The sequence below is a fragment of the Camelus bactrianus genome, chromosome 10 (genome assembly GCF_048773025.1).
Source record: "Camelus bactrianus isolate YW-2024 breed Bactrian camel chromosome 10, ASM4877302v1, whole genome shotgun sequence".
Classification (NCBI taxonomy): domain Eukaryota; kingdom Metazoa; phylum Chordata; class Mammalia; order Artiodactyla; family Camelidae; genus Camelus; species Camelus bactrianus.
In genome coordinates, this window is record NC_133548.1 from 4862574 (window position 1) to 4884059 (window position 21486).

Below are 21486 nucleotides of genomic sequence, written 5' to 3' on the forward strand. Positions count from 1 at the left end.
AGGTGGCCAGGACGGGGGGGGGGGGGGCGGTTTCACGGTATAAGCGCCAGGGCCACGGGTCCTTGGTCCTGCTTTCGGGCACCGGAACCTTTGCTCCATCACCAGGTGCAAGCTGCTGGAAAGCTGCTGATGGCCCAGGGCCCTTCTCCCCACCTGCCCCCCTCCAGGCTGGCGTAGCTGCCTCGGGCATTTCCTTGTTGCTATCATTGTAAACATAAGCTCTAATTGCCAAAAGCCGCCTCATCAAGCCGGTCAGAGGAAACCGGAAAAGCCTTTTGCTGCTCCTGGCCCAATGGTGGGGAAGCTCCAACCAGGTCCCAAGCCAGGGAGGGAAGGGATGTGTAGCACTGAGAGGCAGGGGGTGGGGGTGGGGGGTCGGTCCAGAGGCGCAGCTGCAGAGGCACGTCTGGGGCCCTGCGCAGGCCCCACCCATGTCTGCCCTTCGCCCCCAGCAGCCCCCCACCTGCCCCCCACCTGCCCCTCCTCCCAGTGCCCTAGAAAGAGAAAAGAAGGGCTCAGGAATCCAGTCCCGCCAGATTCCTTTCCTCCAGGGCAGCCCCTGGCCTTGGAATTTGGCCTGGCAGCACGGCTGGGAGTGGAGAGTAAGGCCACTGCTTCCCGGGACCAAGTGGATTCCAAGGCCACCTTCCTCCTTCTTCTTTCCCATTTCCCCCTTTCTGCCACCAAGCCTCCCTCTGCCCTGTTAGATAGCCTTCTGAGCAGCTCTGCTACTGGCCAAGGTCACACAGAGGGTCAGGGGCATCTGGGCTGGGGACGGCAAGTTCTCCTGGGAGGGGATATCCTTTAGGAGGCACGAACCAGATCCTGAGTTGGGAGAATGGGGAAGGGGATGGCCCAGCGCTGCCAAGGCATCTTGGGTAAGCAGAACCGCTGCTTCCTGCCTGCGCCCCTGGGCGTCAGCTTACCCATCTGTTCAAGGGGTCCTTGGGTCCTGCTGGTTCTTCTCCATAGAAAGGAGAGCCATCCCAAGGCCACCTGGCACAAGTCCAGCCTGCAGGGCCCAGGGCTGACAGAGAGAGAGGAGGACAGTGGCGTGCAGTGCCTGAACCAAGATTTCCCCACTCCTAGCCCAGAAGTCTGGTCCCTGCAGTGTGACTTCCATCATAACTGGGATCTTTTTGAAAAACTGCATTTATTATATTATAAAAGTAATGTATTCAGGGCACAGAACCACAAGACAAGTTTTCACCAAATTTGAAAGATGAGTTTGAAAGGCCTGGCTTAAAACGCAGGCTGTGAGGACACAGGGAAGACACACTGGGGGCCCCAGGGACCAATTCTAGTAGATGGACAGTCATTGCCAAGGCCTACCACTGGGCCCTTCGTGTGTCCAAAGGCCTCAGATTTAGGTGTTTGGTGTCATTTCTAAGCAAGGAGAGTTAGATTGTCACAGAGAGATCTGCTCAGGCTTGAAAGATGTCCTTCACACCACACCACTGAAGTGCTCTATGAACTGTAATTATTTTAAATTAATCCCATTAGCTTGTGAAGAGTAAAATCATCTTGTATGGGATCTTTTGCATGTGTGTTAAAGGCATTGATTTGCTCAGCTAAAGTGTTTCAAAGTTTTGATAATCTTATTGAGGTACAAGCGTGCCAAGGAGATACTACGGGTTCAGTTCCAGACCACCTCAATAAAGTGAATATTGCAATAAAGGGAATCACATGAATTTTTTGGTTTTCTAGTGCATATAAATGTTATGTTTATACTGTACTGTAGTCTACTAAGTGTGCAATAGTATGTCTAAAAAAACAATGTGCATACCGTAAAAATTAAATATTAAAAAACACTTTATTGCCAAAAAATACTATCATCTGAGCCTTCAGCAAGTGGTAATCTTTTTGTAATATATGGTCAACTTAAAAAAACACACAACTGAAGTTGGAGAGTTAGGTTTTATTTGGGGAACTTATTGAGGACTAGAGCCCGACAAACAGCCTCTCAGATAACTCTGAGGAACTGTTCCCAAGACGGAGGAGCCAGGATATACAAGAGTTTTTGCAGGAAAACAAACAAACTTGTAGTTGAACATCAAAAGATGACTGCTAATCACAAAACCCAGACACCTCAAGTTAATGATTTTAGTGCTTTTCTCTGCATGGGAAGATGCAAGAGTCTGGGCTTATTGAAATCACTCCTTTGCTGTGCATCTTGTCCAGGGCCATTATCTTGTTTCTCTCCTTGCTGAATTCCCCTCTGGGTGCAGTGGCTGATGGCTTGGTGGCGGGCAACATTCGCTGTTTACTGAAATGCCAGGCAATATTGTGAAGGAAAAGCCCAGCTGGGCTAACGAGCTAAGTCACAAATCTAAGTGTGATAAGTGTCGGTTTACTGATCTAAGTTCTGCCGGGCTAACTCGTAAATCTAAAGTTTAGTGTCAGTTTACTGGGCTAACAAGCTAACTCGTAAATCCAAGCTCAACAAGTGTCAGTAACGTGATCTGTTCCAAATTGATAAGCTCCAGTGTACTGATTCCTAGCTTTTTGTTGTTTGAACCTTATTGGCTAATAGCCCCATACTTGTAATTAACCTTATAAAACCTCATGTGCACGTCTTGGAGGTGCTCAGAGCTTCGGAGCAGAAGCCCCTCTGAGCCCCCCGGCGTAATAAATCTGAGTACTCCAACCCTCCGAGTGGTGCTTGTTTCTTGGCTGGCCTGTCATGTCCGTAACAATATTTTTTTGTCCACAAAAATGAATATAATAATAATAATAATAAAAAGATGAAAATATTGCCAAGATTACCAAAATGTGACAAAGGCATGAAGTGAGCAAATGCTGTTGGAAAAATGCTACCAATAGGCTTATTCAATGCAGGGTTGCCACAAGCCTTCAATTTGGGAAAAAATGCAGTATCTACGAGGTGTAATAAAACAAGTAATGCCTGTGTTTCTTCATTTTTGAAAGTGCTAGAAGCCTCAAAGAATGGAAGTGGCCCCAGGCCCTGGTAGGCCTCTGGGGGGCCCTCCTGCTTTGCCAATTGCCAGACCTCCTGCAGGCTTTGCTCTTGCTTCACCCCCACCCCCGCCCCGTGCTGCAGGGCCACCCTTACTAACAACCAGTAATGACTGCTCTCTGCCAGCCTCTGGGAATCCAGCTAACAATCAATAGAAAGGCGCAGCTACCCTTTGTGGGGCCCTGAACTTGAGCCCACCCTTTTCCGGCTGGCTCCCGCGATTTCCCCAGCAACCTTGTAGGGTAGGAATAATGATCTCTGTCTGGCTTAGAGGGGTAGGTAACTTGCCCAAGGCCACACAGCTGGTGGAGGCATAAGCTCCAAAGATGCTACACATGGGGAATGTGGCGAGGGCCTGTCCCACCCACAAGACATGTGGGTATACAACTCACTGCTTTCATTAAACTCTGGGCTCTAGGTCCTGCCTGTGGCCCTGAAGTGCTGGGGCTAGGGGTATGGTAGAAGGGCGCCTCTGAGAAAGGTCGTGCTTGGCCTTGGAGACCTCTAGGAAGCTGCTGGCTTTCTCCAGCTGATGAGCATCCTGGCCTGGGGCCAAACCCAGGCACTCAGTGAGAAGCCCTGTTCCACATTACACTGCTGGTGGGGGCTGTAACCCAATCTTGAGCATGCAGGATTTCAGCCCATCAGCCTCTTTGCGCTTACATCAATATTTTAAGGGTCAGAACTGAATTTGGGATGTCTGGTCCCAAGTACAGCCTGGGAGCAGGCGGTGAGCCCAGCCCAGGTCTGTTTCTCCAGTCCTCTGGGGAACTTGCATTATGCCAAGTGCCTAGGACCTCCTGTGTCAAAGGTGATTTTGGTGCAGAAGAATGGGGCTCCCCCACATTCAGAGAGGAGTCCTGGGTGGGTCCTTGGGTACTGTCCTTCTTGCTACCTGCCTTGGACAAATAGTTTCACTTCCTAGTGAAGCTCAGCCTTCTTACTGTTAGGTGCTGATTACACCCACCTCACTGCTGGCAGGGAAAATTCACAAGTGCTGAGCTACAAGTAAAGGGCCTGCTCCTACCGAGGGCTTGACAAGCGGCCCTTCGCTTTGAAGGGAGGCAGACTCACAAAGCCCTTCCTAGGAACAGGCCTTGCAGCTGAAGCTGGTGGCAGGGCTGGGGCCCAAGAGAGGACCCCTCTGTTCTGCCCAGTGGCCCTGACGACTCCCCTACCAGGCCCCGCAGGTCAGACTAGGGGAACCAGTCTGTAGGAAGGCCAGAGACTGGACAGGGACCTCCCGCTCGATCTCTCCCCACATCCCTCCTTAGGCCCATCACCCACACCGTGTCTGCTTTCAGAATTCAGCATCAAAGAGCTTTTGGAAAATGTTTTCTGATGTCCTCGGAGAACAGATTCCATAATTGGAATGCACTCTCCAGTGCCTGTCATAGCCAATTTCTCTCCAAGCCTCATCCACATGTGCACAAATGATCACTTTTTGGCGATCAGAATGTACATTCTAGTCTGAATTTTTTTCTTACACAACACTGTCTTCCGAGACTGAGTTACTACAGGTGTGTGCACTATTCATCCCTGAATGCCAGCTGCTGGCAGAGAAGCCAAGCCATGCAGCGCAATGCATGGAACAGCAATACAGTGGTGGGTGGTGGGGGGCGGGGGGTGTTTCCCAACCACTTCGCATGCATCCTCTCACCCCTCATGACAACCCTGTGCCCCAGGGGTTATAATCTGTATTTTACAGCAGAGGACACTGAGGCTCAACCCCAAGCCATACAGTTAGTAAATGCTGAGCCAGGACTTTGTTCATTCAGTGAATACTTCTGAGCATCTACAGACATCAGGCCTTGCTGGGCACGCAGCAAACAGGACACTCAAGGTCTCTGCTCTCCTGGACGTTCCAGTCTGCAGGGGAGACAGACAACGCACAATAAACCAACAAACAAGGATGAGGGGAGAGGGAGAGGGCGGCGGCGGTGGGGTGGGCAGTGATGCTATTCAACTGGAGCAGGACCAGGCATAGCTGTTTTCCTCACCATCCAGTGCGGCCTAGCCCTACGACTGGTGCACTGAGGGCACTCAAGAAATGTATGCAAAATGAACTCTTCCTACCAACTTCACTCTGCTAATTGGTTTGACTTTGGTTTAACTCCTCCTGATACACCTACATCCTTTGTAGCCCAGTCCAGGGCACTAGACAAACATTTAGGTTATTTCCAACTTCCTTCACTTAGAGATAACGTAGTGAGGGACAGTTTTATGCACAGGGCTTTTTGCTTCAGAGGACTTTTCTTGGGAAGAAGTCTTGGGAATAAGGTTGCCACCTCAAGGGTCATGGGCATATTTGTCCTTCTGGGTTTCTCCTTTAGATAGTGAAATGTCTGGCATTTTCCCTAAGCACCTACCACGTGCCCTGCTTGCCTTCACTATACATCCTCACAGATGATTCTAGAAAGTTACTATTATGCCAATGCAGAGCTAAGCAGCCTGAGGCTCCACTGCCTGGTAGACATGCCTTCTCAACCTTTCAAAGCCCAGATGAAACACCCCTGGGAGGCTCCCCCAACTTCTAAGAGCAGAATTAGTCTTTTTTCATGTAAAACCAAATACATTAGCATTACTACATACCAAGTTTCCTCAGTCTCTGCCTCAAGGTTTGGGAGGTTTGGCATGGAATTGACCATTCCAGTGCTAAGGATGGGCCCTGAATGGCCAGTCCAAGGATGGGCCTTTGAGAGCCAAGTTCAGGACTTGAATTTGACTGTAGGGGAAATGTTTCCACAGGGACATGGTGCTCTTCACACATAGAAGCCAGGACATTGGCCATGCTCCTCATCTTAGCCAAGGGGCCTCACCTGAGTCCTGCAGTCACTGTAGGACTCAGTCTCCACATCCACTAAATGGAGGCAATAACAGATGTAACTTTCCCAACATCTTTCATGAGGCAACTTCCTATTCCCACAGGGAACTGCAATCCCATAAAAGGGCATGTGGGTTCTAATAGCCCAAAACAGCAGACACCTGAGTTACTTCAAATGACAGAGGCTGAACTCTTACTTTCAGTGCCGTCCCACGGCCAGGTTTCTGGGATTCCTCTGAGATTACCAGGCCACTGCCAGGGACCAGTAGGATGAAGGCCTGTCACCTGGGCAGGCCACAGACACAGCCCCACCTTCTGAGGGCTGGTATTTTTAGACAAAGTCCTTGGTTTCCTTATCTAAATGGCCTGACTGGAGACCTTGATTTCTCAGCTTTTCCAAGATCCAATGGGACTCCTATTTGGACACTCTTAAAAGCCTGGACAGCTCCCACCTCACTCCAGTCCAATATCCAGGCCCACCTCCACAGCTGTCTTGATAAAAGCCCCCTTTCATCATAATCCTTTTGTTCAATAAACTCACTTTTCTTGGAGCAAGTTCAGCCAATTACACACTGCTAAAAAGAGATGTTTGCTTCCCGAAGACTATGAAATTCCCACACAGAAGTCATTTCCTGTACGCCAGGCACTGAATTTCCTAAGCAGCCAGGAAAACCTCTTGTCCCAGCTCAAACCGGATAAAATAGGATCCATAATTTTAAAATATATCCCTACTCCACTTACTTTCGGAAAGGGATTGAGGCGGCAAGGTGAGAGAGAAGTGTGGGACATGAGGCAGTGTGTGGTAATGGGAGCAGGGGCCCTCATCCCCCTAGGGCAAAGGTGCGTTAGTCACAGTCACGGGGCTGCCTCCTGCGCGGGGGCGGGCGGGGCGACACCCACAAAGCCACTCACCTTTGGCCAGTGTTCAGAGCGGCCGCGGATGCCGCCCTGGCCGCCCCGAGTCTCTAGGCCCTGGTGTCCTCAGCACCACGGACAGGGAAACTGAGTCTGCAGCCTGGCTCTGAGGCCTTGAATCAGTCACTTCTCCCTTTCGGGGCTCGGTTCTGACCTGGGGACAATTTCTCAGGCTCCATCTTGGACGGGGAGCGGCAGGGGGCTGACCTGGCGCTGAGAAATGTTATAAAAGCACACGCACGGAGCTGCAGGAGGTGCCTCGCCCCAAGGTCATGCGGAAAGAGAAGCCAGCCTCCAGGCACCAGCTTCCTGCCTGCCCCCTGCCAGGCCCCAGCCTCTGATGTCCTGCAGGTTTCGAGGGGTCCAGGCACCGTTTCAGCCCCCAGTCAAGCTCGGGGGGTGTCTCACGAGGTTCAGGGGCCCACTTGCCAGTCCCCTGCCTGCTCTCGGGGAGACCCCGCGCCTTGCTTGCTTTCATCCCCGCGTCCCGGGTGCTGGCGCGACGCCCCGCCCCCCGCGAGGCCCCGCCCCTCTCCACAGCACCATGGACGGTGAGGGGCGGTGTGCTGCCGCAGCCAATGGGGAGGCGGCGTGGCGAGGGCAGAGGCGGTTGTGATGCGGTGGGCGGAGGGGTGGCGGCCAATCAGCGGCAACCGCGAGGGCGGGCTGTGACGCAGCCGGCGCTCCTCGTGCGGCGGCGGCGGTATAGGAGCGAGCGCCGCGGCGAGCAGGACCGCCGAGAGCCGCTGCCGCCCGCCTCTCGCTGCCTCCGCGCCGCTGCCGCCGCCGCCGCCCCGTGTCAGCCCGGCGTGCCCTCAACCGCCACCGTCCCCGGCCAGCCCGTCAGCGAGCCGGTGAGGGACCGCCGCGCCCAGCCTCCGTGAGGGGGGCGCCCGGCCAGACCCTGAGCCTCGCTCTCTCGCGCTGCGGCCGACCGCGCCTCCTCGGCCGCCTGCCTGGCATGAAGACTAAGTTCTGCAACGGGGGCGAGGTGGAGCCCTCGCCGCTCGGGCTGCTGCTGGGCTGCAGCAGCGGCAGCGCGGCCCCGGCTCCCGGCGTAGGGCAGCAGCGTGACGCCGCTAGTGACCTCGAGCCCAAGCAGCTGGGCGGCCGGCAGCCGCCGCTCGCGCTGCCCCCGCCGCCGCCGCCGCTGCCCTCGCCGCCGCCGGCCGACGAGCAGCCCGAGCCCCGGACGCGGCGCAGGGCCTATCTGTGGTGCAAGGAGTTCCTGCCTGGCGCTTGGCGGGGCCTTCGCGAGGACCAGTTCCACATCAGTGTCATCAGGTCGGTGGCGGCGACGCGCCGGGGCGGGCGGGCGGGCTAGCGGGCTGCGCGGACGCGGTCGGGTGACGCCGGTCGGGGGCGGGGCTTGTGTCGTGGTCGGGGTCGGCGGGTGGGCTGGGTTGGGGCACCGGGCAGTTTGAGGGGCACTTCCGCCGGCCAGAACCTCCTTTCACCAGCCCTTGTGAAATCCAAACCAAATTCCGTGGGACGGGCCCCGCGGCCACCCAAGACTCTCCAGAAGGCAAGCTGTTGAAAAAAGTAATGGGTTTCATGGGGTAACGGGTCTGTTGTCAGGAGAACAACAATGTTCCATCACAAACTTGTATTTTGTACAAAAGCTTATAATGTGCCTAGAAAGTCCCTTTGCGATTTCGGGCCTTGAATAAAGGAGGGATGTTGTAGCTGGTTTAAAAAGATCACTTGCTAACTTTCACTCGTTCCTCAAGTCCATGACTGGATTTTTTTTCCCACCGAAAGAGACATTTGTTAGCGGTGAAGGGGTGACATTTGCTCATTCCCCCTCGAATACTGTTCAGACATGTAGGTGTGTTACCAGCCAAAGTTAGGATGAGTGGCTCCAAAAATACTAAGTAAGGTAGAAAGATTTTTCTGCCTTTTATAAGCTTAAAAAAATTAATCACAAATTTAAATCACAAACAATGCGTGTGTGTACATACTGATTTAAAAAGAAAACATAAATTTGATTTTTGTCACCACTGCTCCCATGAGATAACCACTTAACATTTAGTGGGCATCCTTCTATTTAGACCTTTAAAAATGTGTTATCTTTTTCTACTAATTTTCTTTTAACTGGTCGACCAGGTTGGGTGCAGTATCTAGAAACTTGCTGGCTGGCTGCAGTCGATAATCCCCAAATCCAGTTTTAGTCATTTGACTCCTTTTCTTTGCCCAGTTTTTCACTAGAGCTGCAAATGCAGCAAAACTGAGCTTCACTTTCTTTTTTGTGCCTGTGGCCCCTCTTAAAGATATGCAGTGAGAGCCAGAAGGTAGAAAGTGAAAAGAAAGCCAAAGGTGTTTAAATAATCCCTGAATTGCCTAATGAAACTTTTTTTAAAACATGAAACTCTGTTCAAAATGATTACATTTAGCTTGGCCTGAAAGTTCTCAGTGAGAAGATGATCCTAGGCCATCAAGATGATCCTAGATCATCAAAATGAAAAACCGAGAAGGGCAGTGACCTGCCTGAGGTCAGTGGCTATGTGCCCACGGCAGAGTGAGCTGCCAGGCCTCTTGTACACACTTCCTCCTACTCCAGTGCTCCTGCCTGTTGCCTGTGAAAACATTTGAACACCCTGTATCCAGCCTTAAGACATTTTTGTGGCCCTCTCGTGGGGAATGTCACTCATTAGATAAACCTTTGTGTTTTGCTCAAACCTGACATTCTAAAAGCACTGAGGATGTCAATAAATTAAACATTAGTCAATCTAAGAAAGAAATGGAAAATCTTATTTGAGCTGGACTGAGGATTGTAACCCAGGAGACTGTCTCTCAGAGACCCCTGAGAACTGTTCTGAAGAGGTAAAGAGGGAGGCCAGTGGACATGTAGTTTTGGTGAAGGGGGTACGTGCAATCAAACACATCTCAGTAGAAGGTTGTAGTAGAAGGTTGCTGTTAGTCACGAGGAACAAACATTTTAGTTAATGGTCTTAGCACCTTTTTAAGTATGGGAAGATGCAAGAATCCAGGTTTATAAAAAATTTCCCCTGAAAATATCTGTCTGAGGGTCAGTTCTGTCAGTTTTCCCAAAGTACAATGTGCCTCGTCCTGATCTTTGCCCTGAATTCCTTTCAGGGTGCATTGTAGCCGGTCAGGTCAGTGACTGCAGTGGCTAATGACTTAATTCTTGTAGAACTGGATGGTGGGCAACATTCTGTATTCTACATTCCCTTCACTTTTGGTCTCAATTTTGACCAAGTTTTGAGAGGCATTTGGTGAGCAATTTGTCCCACTGCTCTAGGAATGCTCATTCCCAGGTCAGGTGCCGATTTCATTGACTAGGCCCTGTTAACAGTAGCCGAAAGTCTCTGGACCGCCTACTTTACTAGTCCGTTAAACTCTAGGAAAAAATTCCCTCTTGTTCCTTCTTCTCATGTCTAGAGTTACGCTATGACAATCATGGGTCTATAAAACTATGTATTTGGTTGATCATTTCAAGTAGCCTAATCATCATTAATTTTATTGGAGGCTCAGTCACACATTTGGTAATACAAGAAACAATAATCTTATAAAATAAAGTACAAGTATATAGCTAGTAACATTAATAAGGTCATGAATAAATATTTAAACAAAGAACTTCCATTAAGTGTGGCTCAGTATCTCCCTGAGTGGTCTGACCAGTCTGTTCTGGGCCCATCTCTATCTTTAAGGGAAATGATATGTTGACATTGTGCCTAAAGTTCACGTGCATGGTGAGTGGTGGGTCATCGTGACCCCTTTCAGGATTGAGAAAGGAAAGTTATCTTCTAAGGAGTCATGTGGTTGGTGCCAGAAGAAGGAAAATTGATGTCTGTGGTTGAGCAGGTGTCTGTCGAGGAGTCTGGTTGACGCATAATGTAGATGCACCCTGCACACCAGAGGGGATGGAGGAGGCCAAAGGGCAGAGAAAAAGTTTTATGTTTAAATTTTTCTTGTCTTACCTTAAGATAAGAACTTCTATTTCATCAAAGATGTTTTGTTTCTTTCCTCCAGGAATTAGTAGTCTTGGAAACTCAGCTTTCCTTTTGGTTTGGTGGACCTTTTCAGATAATGTTGTATGGTATATATAGTACATTGTCTCTCAGCCCTCTTTTCTAGAATAGAATGTAGTTATGGAATGAGTTTAATAAGCAGAAAAGAGGTGATTTAGGATATGGGAAAGTGAGCGATGCCTAGCTTAAAAAAAAAAAAAAAGACAAATGAGGCAATTCAAAGTGAGGTGCTCTTGGTTGAAATTCAGTGGCCCTCAGTAGGCAGCTGTATGTACAGCTTCCAGCTCAGCCGTTACTGACACTTCTGGATCCATTTCTCCAGCCCCAACTTTTTGCTGAGTGCTGGTCCCTCTTTGGTCTAGGAGACCTCATCACCTCAATTCCATCCGTCTAGTCTGTCCCACGTTTAACCCTTTGCTCCTCCCCACCCTGGAATATGCTGCTCCTGCTTTTTTCCATTGAGTTATTAACAGGAGTTGGCTGGATTCCCAGGATTGTTTCTAACTCTTTGCATTCCCTCAGAAACCCCTCCTCAGTGCTCGGTGGCAACTAAAACCTGGTGAACCGCTTTTGCACCCACCCCTGCTGTGTGCCCGCTTTGCTGTTTCCGAGGCCAGGAGTCCAGGCCCGCTGTCCTTGCTTAAACACTGTTACAGGAGGTGCCTGTGGATGCCCTGGCACTTTCAGTCCTCCACATCATCCCCCACCCCACCCCCATCCTATGTCCCATTGCCAGGGGTTTCTCAAATACCTTACTCTTTGTTTAAGTTTACTGTGGCTTCCTGTAGCTAGAGAATAAAATCCAAATTTGTTTGCATGCTTGGGCCCCAGCCTACTTTTTCAGAGTGGTTCCTTTTTTTTTGCTGTTGTCTTAAAATCACTCCATTCCTCTAACCAGAAGCAACTAACAGTGAGCTAGTTACACTTGACCTTGCATTTCTTGAATGAGCTTTGTGTTTTCAGTCTCCAGGCCTTTCTTTGCTTCTACACTTTCCTTGGCAGCCTGGTGTCTGCTTCTAGAATACCTTGTTCAAGGCCTAATTTAGAGAGCCAGTCAGAATTAATTTCTTCCTCATGTATGTTTCTTTCATTGCATTTCATACATACACACCTTTATATCCCAGCACTTACCACATTTGTTTGTGTTTATTCGTTCAACTCTGCTAGATTGAATTCCTAGAGAGTGTCATGTTCATCTTTGTATCTCCAGCAGTAGAACAGTGCCTGCCTGACTGTAGCCACTGGGTTTTAGCTTAAGTTGGCTTCTTTGCTATCCTTCTAATGTGATGACAGGGGTCCTTGTTATTAGACTACTGGTGGCCTGAGTCCCTCCAGATATGTATGGTATAGGGAAAGAAAAAAATTGTTGTAATGTGATAATTGTCATTAATGAACTGACCACTTGAAAATCTCGTCCATGCCCAGACATCTCAGCTTAGCACTTGCTTCTGTCTCTGTCTCCCAAATTGAGGTTTGTTATTACTCTCATTGCTGGTTTGTTTGTTTTTTAAGATTGATGCTAAGAAATCATTATTTAAAAAAATTTTTTATTGAAGTACAGTCAGTTATAGTGTGTCAGTTTCTGGTGTACAGCACAATGTCCCAGTCATGCATATACACACGTATGTTCATTTTCATATTCTTTTTCATTAAAGGTTATTACAAGATATTGAACATAATTCCCTGTGCTGTACAGAAGAAACTTTTTTTTTTACATAGTGGCTAATGTTTGGAAATCTCAAACTCCCAAATTTATCTCTTCCCACCTCCTTTTCCCAGTAACGATAAGATTGTTTACTATGTCTGCAAGTCTGCTTCTGTTTGGTAGATGAGTTCATAGTGTCTGCTTTTTTCTTCTTTTCTTTTAGATTCCACATATGAGTGCTGTCATATGGTATTTTTCTTTCTCTTTTTGGCTTACTTCGCTTAGAATGATGATCTCTAGGTCCATCCATGTTACTGCAAATAGCATTATTTTATTCTTTTTAATGGCTGAGTGGTATTCCATTGTATAAATAGACTGCAACTTCTTTATCCAGTTATCTGTCAGTGGACATTTAGGTTGCTTCCATGTCTTGGCTATTTGTAAATAGTGCTGCTATGAACATTGGGATGCTCTCATTGCTGATTGATGGAATAGTCACAGTGAGTTGTGAAGTGAAATTGTAAATCTTTCAGAAGATGCAAGATATCATGAAGTTTGATGAAAGAAAACGAGGACTGTTAACTTTTCACACACTTGCCCACACAAGCCCACTACCAGTTGAGAATTGATGGGCAGGGTGTTACCATGGGCCCTTCAAAGCAGAATCATTTAAATATCAAAAGACAGAGAGGCCCTTGAAAAGACTGGCGAGGTCCTCAGCTATACTTGCAAAATTATACAGTGAAAGTCAAATAAGGAGTGGATTGTGCTTTATGGTGCCATGTAAAGGTTTTTGGAAAAATTATGCCCAAACTCCCTGCTTGATTTCCTTTGTATGTACATAGTTGCATTTATAACCTGTTATGTTTTGCACATAAAATCAAATAATTCTGTTTCATTTTTTCAAGACAAAGTTTCATTTACACTTTGTTTTTACTACTTAATGTGAAAATTTGGTCCCTCCAGTGGCCTTACTTCTTTTTTAAAAAGAATTAATTAAGTTAATTTTTTAGAGCAGTTTTAGATTTACAGCTAAATTGGGCAGAAAGTACAGAGTTCCTGTTATACCTCCCTCTCCCCCCTACAACTTCCCTCACTATTGACATCATCCCTCCTCCAGTCCACGAACCCACTTTGACACATCTTTATCACCCAAAGTCCATAATTTACATCAGGGTTTACTCTTGGTGGTGTGCATTCTGTGGTTTGGACAAATGTATAATGATGGTATAGTATCCACCACTGTAATATCCGACAGAATAGTTTCACTGCCCTAAAAATCCCCTGTCCTCTGCCTGTTTATCCCTCCCTCACCCTAACTCCTGATCTTTTTAGTGTCTCCATAGTTTTGCCTTTTCTAGAATGTCATATGGTTGGAATCATACAGTATAGCCTTTTTAGATTACCTTCTTTCACTTAATAATATGCATTTAAGCTTTTTCCATGTCTTTTTTATGGCTTGATAGCATGTTTTGTTTTAGTGCTGAATAATGTTCCATTTTCTGGATGTACCACACTTTATCCATTTGTCTGCTGAAGGACATCTTGATTGCTTTGAAATTTTGGCAATTACGAGTACAGCTGTTATAAACTTCCATGTGCAGGTTTTTGTGTGGACATAAGTTTTCAGTTCATTTGGGTAAACACCAGTGAGCACAGTTGCTGGATTTGTATGGTAAGGGTATGTTTAATTTTGTAAGAAACCGCCAAACTGTCTTCCAAAGTGGTGCACCATTTTGCATTCCCACCAGCAGTGAATGAGTGTTCCTGTTGCTCCACGTCCTCACCAGCATTTAGTCTTATCAGTATTTGGATTTTGGCCATTCTAGTAGGTGTGTAGTGGTATCTTGCTTAAATTTGTGATTCTCTAATGACATTCAATGTTGAGGATCTTTTCCTATGCTTACTTACCATCTGTATATGTTTGGTCAGGTGTTTGGGTCTTTTGCCAATTTTTAATCAGGTTGTTTATTTTCTTATGGTTGGATTTCGAGAGTTCTTTGAATATTTTGGATAATAGTCCTTTATCAGTTGTGTGTTTTACAAATATTCTTTTCCAATTTGTAGCTTGTTTCTCATTCTCTTGATAGTGTCTTTTGCAGAGCTGAATTTTTGTAATATTAATGAAATCCAGCTTATCAGTTATTTCTTTCATGGATCATGTCTTTGGAGTTGTATCTAAAATGTTATCACCATACTCAAAGTCATCTAGATTTTTCCAATGTTATCTTCTAGTTTTATAGTTTTGTATTTTATATTTTGGTCTGTGATCCATTTTGAGTTAATTTGTGCAGATGTAAGGTCTGTGCCTAGATTTCATTTTTTTCCCCGTATGGGACGTCCAAGTGGTTTAGCACCATTTGTTGAGAAGACTATCCTTTCTCCACGGTATTTTCTTTGATATGGAGAAAGGATTAGTTGACTGATTCTTTGTCAAGATCAGTTGACTCTACTTATGTGGGTCTGTTTCTGGGCTCTGCATTCTGTTCCGCTGTCTTGATTACTGTAGCTTTATAGTAAGTCTTGAAATCTGGTAGGGTTAGTCCTCGAACTTTGTTCTTCATCAATATTGAGTTGGCTATTCTAGGTCGTTTACCTCTCCCTGTAAGTTTAGGATCAGTTTGTTGATATCCACGAAATAACTTGCTGGGATTTTTATTGAGATTGCATTGAATGTATAGATCAGGTAGGGAAGAACTTGACATCTTGACAAGATTGAGTCTTCCTGTTCACAGACATGGAATATCTCTCCATTTATTTAGTTTTTCTTTGAGATCTTTCATTAGAATTTTATAGTTTTCCCTATATAGGTCTTGTACATAATCTGTCAGATTTATGCCTCAGTATTTAATTTGGGGGGGGTGCTAATGTAAATGGTATTTTTTTTCAACTTTTTAAACTTTATTTTAAATATTTGTAGATTTACAGGAAGTTTCAAATACAGTACAGGTTTCCATGTACCCTCCACCCTACTTCCCTCAGTGGTTATTTACATCTTGTCTAGCTAAAATACACTAAGTCAGGAAATTGACATTAGTGAAATGTACGTCATTCTATGTCATTTGATAATATGTTTTTAATTTCCACTTCTACTTGTTCATTGCTGGTATATGGGAAAGTGACCAACTTTATATATTAACCTTGTATCTATAACCTTGCTATAATTGCTCATTAATTCCAGGAGGTTTTTTTCAGTCTAGTCTCTTGGCTTGTTCAGCTCCAACCCTGATGCCCTTGGTCTCCTTCCTGGTTTTCCCCTCCAGCGGAGCCCTGGCAGCCAGCCCAGGCTTCCTCCATGATCTCACCATCCTCTCCTCTGTCAGGAAATCTTGTTCTGCCGTGGGACAGCCCTCATCTTTAGCTCTCCGTAAGCCTATTTTGCATCCACAATGAGACTGTGATCTCCAGGTATATCAGCATTTACATATCTCATTGTACTGAGTACTTTCTTTGTTGAGTATCACAGTAGTCCAGGGGCTTATGATGAAATAATAAACAAGCAAGGCCTGGGAGCTCAGTGTGGTCTAGCAGGGATGTGGGGCACTTTGTGTTGACAGCGAGAGCATCCCTGCCCTCTGAAAGGTGGAAGAGGGGGCAGAAGCATGCTGTGTCCCAGGGATGCTAAGGATGGTGGCTTGAAATGGATATTTTAGAACACTTTCTGCTAGACATTTGGTAATGTCTGGACACATGTTTGACTGTCATGATTCGGTGGTAGTGGTGGTGGTTGTCCTATTGGCATCCTAAACATCTGCTAAACATCGTGCAGCGCACAGGACAGCCCCCTCTTCTTTCCCCATCAAAGAGTTGTCGGGCCCTACATGTCAGCAGTGCTGCGGTTGAGCAGCCCTGGAGTAGAGGACTCAAAACTGGGCTTTTTTCTGTCTGGCACACTCTGAAAGGTTAACCTTTGCCTTGCAATTGGTGATGATAATGAGCAACTGAATTCCCTCATGTAATTGTCACAGACCCCTACCAGATACTATTACCCTGTTTTACGGAGGCCACATAGCTGTCTGCAGAGCCACAACCCACTTGTGTGTGTTGTATTTTTCCCCTGAGCTGTGGTTGTTTCAAATTGAGTTTTAGATGATTAGAAGAAATTTTGCAAAAATCCACTTTTTTTCTTACTCAGTTTGTGTTCTCAGTTAGTAGCTGTTTTGGTATTATGCTGTCTTCTATTTTCCCATGTGTGCAGCCCTATGGGCTTAAGGATGATTTTTCTGCTAAGATACTGGTTATGTTTTGTTTTCTGGTCATTTTGACTTTTAGATGATGCTCTTGAAACTCCTGGGTGCAGGCCCTGAGCCTCAGAGAGATTGAGTCCTGTGTGTGCCGGGCTTTGTGCCCTATTCTTTGTGTTTGCAGAGGTTTCAGTGGCTTTTTTGGTTTTCAGCGAAGCACAGTTGGTTAGGTGCAGACCAGAAGCTTCCCATCTCAATTTAGCAGATGAAAAACCTTTGTGTTAAAGGTTTCTCTGGAGCAGGCAGTGTCGCAGGTTTCCTGTTGTCTGAGCATTGAGCTGACTCACCTAGGTGTGACTCCTTTTCCAGGTGATTAAAACTACATAGATGCTTTTGGTGGATGAATGGATGAGCAGAATGTGGCACATACATACAGTCAAGTATTATTCAGCTTTGATAAAAAGGAGATTCTGATATCTTACAACTTGGATGAACCTGGAGGACATTATGCTAAATGAAATAAGCCAGTCACAAGAGGACAAATATTGTATGATTCCACTTCTGTGAGATCCCTAGAGCAGTCAGACTCATAGGCACAGAGTAGACGGAATGGGGGGGGGATGTGCCTGGGGCTGGAAGAGGGGGATGGGGAGTTCGTATTTAAAGGGCACAGAGTTTCACCTTTGTGAGATTAAGGTTCTGGAGGTAGATGATGATGACAAGTTGGTTGCACAACAGTGTGAATGTACTTAATGTCAGCAGACTGTACGCTTAAAAATGTTTAAGAATGCAAATTGTATGTTACGTATATTTTCCCTCAATTTAAAAATTGGAGCAAATACAATCTAGATGTTTGATATTAGGAGTGGCATATTTCAGGACCTTGGGCACTGTACCAAGTCAGGTATCCCCCCAGCGTGGATTTGCCCTGCTCTGAATGCCGTGGAATTAAACAGATAACCTCTTTAAGACCTGGCAAGTCTACAGAGAAAAGATACAGGCCATTTGTAAAGCTGCTTAGATACATGTTGCTGAAATAAAAACTATACTATACAGTAAACCGTTACCCTAGTAAAGTGATTTTACTCCAAACCCGTAAAAAAATTATCTAGGTGGTACAGAGAGTTGAAAACACTGAAGCCGCTAGTGCCGCAAGCACAGAGGCTCTCCTTGCCTGCTCCATGTCACTTGTGGTTGGAGCTGCCGGCTACCTCCTGCCAGGACGTGACATCCCCGAGTGCCTGAGATCTGTGCCGTGCAGACCGGTCCTGCTGCCACGTCAGAGTAGCCCACATGGCATAACTCGAGTAAATCACGTCTCCTGGACTGTTCAGGCCGCCCTCCCTTACTTCCTCACGTTGCAATGGGCTCTTCTTGCTCTGTGTGGCCACAGGGCACTCTTGCACCTCTGGCCTCCCGGGTGCAGAACAGCTGAGCCACAGATGGTGAGCTGAGCAGCCTTCGGGGTCAATGGGATTTCCTCATCTGCCTCACAGCAGGGGAATGTCCGTTTTCTCTTTCCCTCCTTGAAGTTATCTTGTAGTTAGGATGGTACATCATACCTACTTGATGACGAACCAGAAGATTCAGTTCAGTGGGATAGTTCCCTCCTTGAGCATTCTTTTTACTCGTGAAGTGATTACGAAGGACAGTTGGGAAAAGAAGTTATTTTTGTTCATTTTGTTTAAATAATTTTTTGAGTAGGTAATCAATGTACTGGTTTTACAATCCAAACATTATGAAAGGGACTCTTTCTCCCGCCCCTGGCACCCAGCACCTCTCCCTGGAAGCCAGCACTGTTCCTCTGTTCTTCATGGTTCTTCCAGAGAGGTGTTATGATTTATTAGTATATATGGGGATATCCATTTCTTCAACATATACTGAGAGCTGCCAATTGCCAGGCACTGTGCGAGGGTCTGAGAAGGTGTAGCTTCCCCTCCCTCTTGAGTACTTACAGCAGATCTCTTGTTTTGCACTAAAAGCAGTGCTGTGTCTTAGCAATTGTGTTATATTGGTATTTATTGAGCTGCCTTATTCCTTTGAATAGCCATATAGTGTTATACTTTAATTGAAATATCATTTTGATCTTTCCAGGACAGTTTAAATACCAGAGCATTTACTTTCTTAAGTTAATCACCAATAAAAGAATCTATTTATTAAGTGACTATTGTTACCAGATTCTATACTGATCACGCTTATCTCAGGCAATCTGGGCCATGGGCCTAGGGGAGAGGCATTCTTAACCCCAGGGGCTCAGGGAAGTTAAAGTGTTAGGAAGTGGTGGCTCCGGTCCAGTCCTAACACGTTATGAGGGCTGTCTCAGCTGGTCACTCGTGTATGCACTCCAGTTTTGGCAGTGGTTACACACCCCTTTCCCTATCTTTGCCCGGGTTTTTTTGTAATTAGCAGTTCTCTGCAGCAGTACTTGTTTCTTGTAAGGGACGTGCAGAAGTATGATTTCCGGCAGGGACTTCAGATGACTGTAAGCATGATGACGAGTCCTATCTTTCAGACAAGCAGTAAAGTCCGGAGACATCTCTACCCTCAGATCCAGTCGATGGTCCCCAGGCTGACGTGCATCCTGTCATAGCCCAGGGCCAAGTGACGTTCACGTGGACGAGTCATGTGGAGAAGGCGAGGGTCCCCCCAGGTGTCTGACCTTTTGGGGGACCCTATTTTACTAACGAGAGGCGCAAACAGACCTGGTGTGTAAGTTGCCCTTTGTCCATTTGTGGATTGTGAGTAGGGATGCTCAGGACTATGTAGGGAGTACCTAGTGTGGGTGGGTAATTAATGCCTGAAGTTAAAGTTGTGGCTTGTTTCCCCTGCACACAGGCTCTTGAAAATTTTGTCTCTTCCAAGTCATCTTCTCTGCTTCTCAGTTTTCCTGCCCGCGTTTGGCCTGCCAGCGTGCTGGTGGGATTCAGGATGCTGCATTTAAGAGTGCTGTATAGAGTGCCTGGTGCAGAGATGTTCACAACTACCAAGTATAATCTAAAAACTTTGAAAAGTCCAGAGATTATGAACAGCACGGAAATGAGTCAGTCCATAGGAGGAGGGCAAAGGGCAGAGGTTGCAGGCGTGGGCACACCTTCCCTCCACAGGCTTTATTCTGGGATGTTTTCTCTTGCTGGCTTTTACAGCAGCCTGTGGACCTGGGTTGTGGAAGGTGCCTGGTTGTGGAGCCCACGTGAGGGGAGAGTGGAGGGGAGGGTGGTGGGCTGTGTCTGTGTGAGGGCCCTGTCTGACAGGGTTCACACTGAGGAGGCAAGGAAAGGTGGCAGAAAGATACGTGGGGAGGGAAAAAGAAGTGTATGGCCAGGCCCCAAGGAAAGGTGCAGGTGCGGGACAAGCACCACCTCTAAATAGAGTCGCAGGTGTGGGAAGCTGGAAACTCAGCGCAGCCATACAGCCTTCCTGAAACTCTCATTTTTCTCATTCCAAAGCCCTTGGTAATGCTGCTTTTTTTCCGAATCCTAAAACCAGAGGAATCTTTGTGGGCTTGATTTCTCCTAGGGTCTAGCAGTCCCGGTGGACATGTCCAGTAGTTGGGAGCAGATTTTCATCACATGGTGATTGCCAAGGGTCACACACATGGAGCTGTATGTTCATAGGGTGGTCATTCGTAGGTTCAAGCAAATCAGTGTTCAATCACAACTACTTAAGGCAAGTTATCACTGATTTAGAAAGGAAAAAAACCAGCTTTATTGGGATATAATTCTCATGACATAAAATTCACCCTTTTAAGTAGTACAGTTCAGTGATTTTCAGTATTTTTACAGAGTTATACAACAACCACTGCTGTCTTTTCACAACATTTTCATCACTTCAAAAAGAAATTCTGCACTCTTAACAGTCTCTCCCCATTCTGCCCTCTCCTGACAACCACTAATCTAACTTAATCTTTTTATGGATTTGCCTTTTTTGGTCATTTCATATAGATGGAATCATGCAATATGTATGGCCTTTTGTGACCAGTTTCTTTCATTTAGCACAATGTTTTCTAGGTTTATCCATATTGTAGCATGTATTGGTACTTCATTCCTTTCCATGGTTGTATAATATTCCATTGTGGGATATACCACATTTTGTTTATTCATTCATTAGTTGTTGGACATTTGGGTTCTTTCCCTTTTTTGGCTATTATAAACATTTGTGTGCAGTTTCTGTGAGGACATATGTTTTCATTTCTCTTGGGTATATATCTAGGAGTGGAATTGCTGGGTCATGTGGTGACTCAGCATTTAACTTTTTGAAGACGTCACTGGTCTTTTGAGGCCAGTGTCAGAGGATCTCCACGGACCCCAACAGATATCCCTGTTGTGACTGAAAGGATATTGGACAAGATTATTGTTGCTTTAACCCATTGTGATCTTTTACCAGCGCCTTTTTTCCCCTTGTTACCAGTGATCTTGATTTTGTACATGTACTAAATTGCCAAGTGATTTTTGAGAAGAATTTGTTGAAGTATATGCTGGTGATTGTTTATTAGATGCTATATAGTTTTGTGTGAAATAATTTATTAAAAATGACAGACATAAAGTAGTAAAGAATAAAATAGCTTTATCAAATCTGAACGTTTTGCCAAGTTGGTCTCAGGTTCCCTTCCTTTGTCCAGATGTAACTGCCATTTAGAATTGGTGTTAAGATTCTGTTTGTTTCATTCTGAAATAAGATTCTGATCTTTCGAACAGAATTTTGAAATCTTTTTATAACCTATGTATTTGGTGTAAGTACTAAAGCATTAGAGCATTTTTCATGACAGGTATACTTGTAACAGAATATATAGGATTGATAGTCCTGTGCGCTTTGGAACATTTTGGTTCATATTTGGCTGTGCAGAGCAAGTTGTCATTGAGGCTTCTACTTTAAGAAGACTTTTCACACCAGGAGGGAATGTTGATATTTCCTACTGTAAGGAACTTTGGGAGGAAGTAGCATCAAATGCC

The 21486-nt window shown here is 46.2% G+C and overlaps 1 protein-coding gene and 1 long non-coding RNA gene across 8 annotated transcripts in view; one reads left to right on the forward strand and one right to left on the reverse strand.

Annotated features, from left to right (window-relative positions):
• Positions 1 to 1903: 1903 nt before the first annotated feature.
• Positions 1904 to 7310, reverse strand: LOC141578811 (uncharacterized). The gene is made up of 2 exons (XR_012509503.1): positions 6714 to 7310; positions 1904 to 4846 (listed from the first exon to the last, which is right to left on the reverse strand). It is a non-coding gene; the product is annotated as an uncharacterized LOC141578811 (long non-coding RNA).
• Positions 7311 to 7398: 88 nt separating this feature from the next.
• The window catches only part of CHKA (choline kinase alpha), a 55557-nt gene continuing 41469 nt past the window's right edge, over positions 7399 to 21486 (forward strand). For 3 of the 7 annotated variants that reach the window (XM_074371615.1, XM_074371616.1, XM_074371620.1), the window contains exon 1: positions 7403 to 8000. In XM_074371615.1, the coding sequence (XP_074227716.1) occupies positions 7678 to 8000 (323 nt within the window). In that variant the 5' untranslated portion in view covers positions 7403 to 7677. Of the gene's footprint in view, positions 8001 to 21486 lie in introns of all 7 variants that reach the window. The other 4 variants (XM_074371613.1, XM_074371617.1, XM_074371619.1 and 1 more) reach the window with 3 other exon arrangements.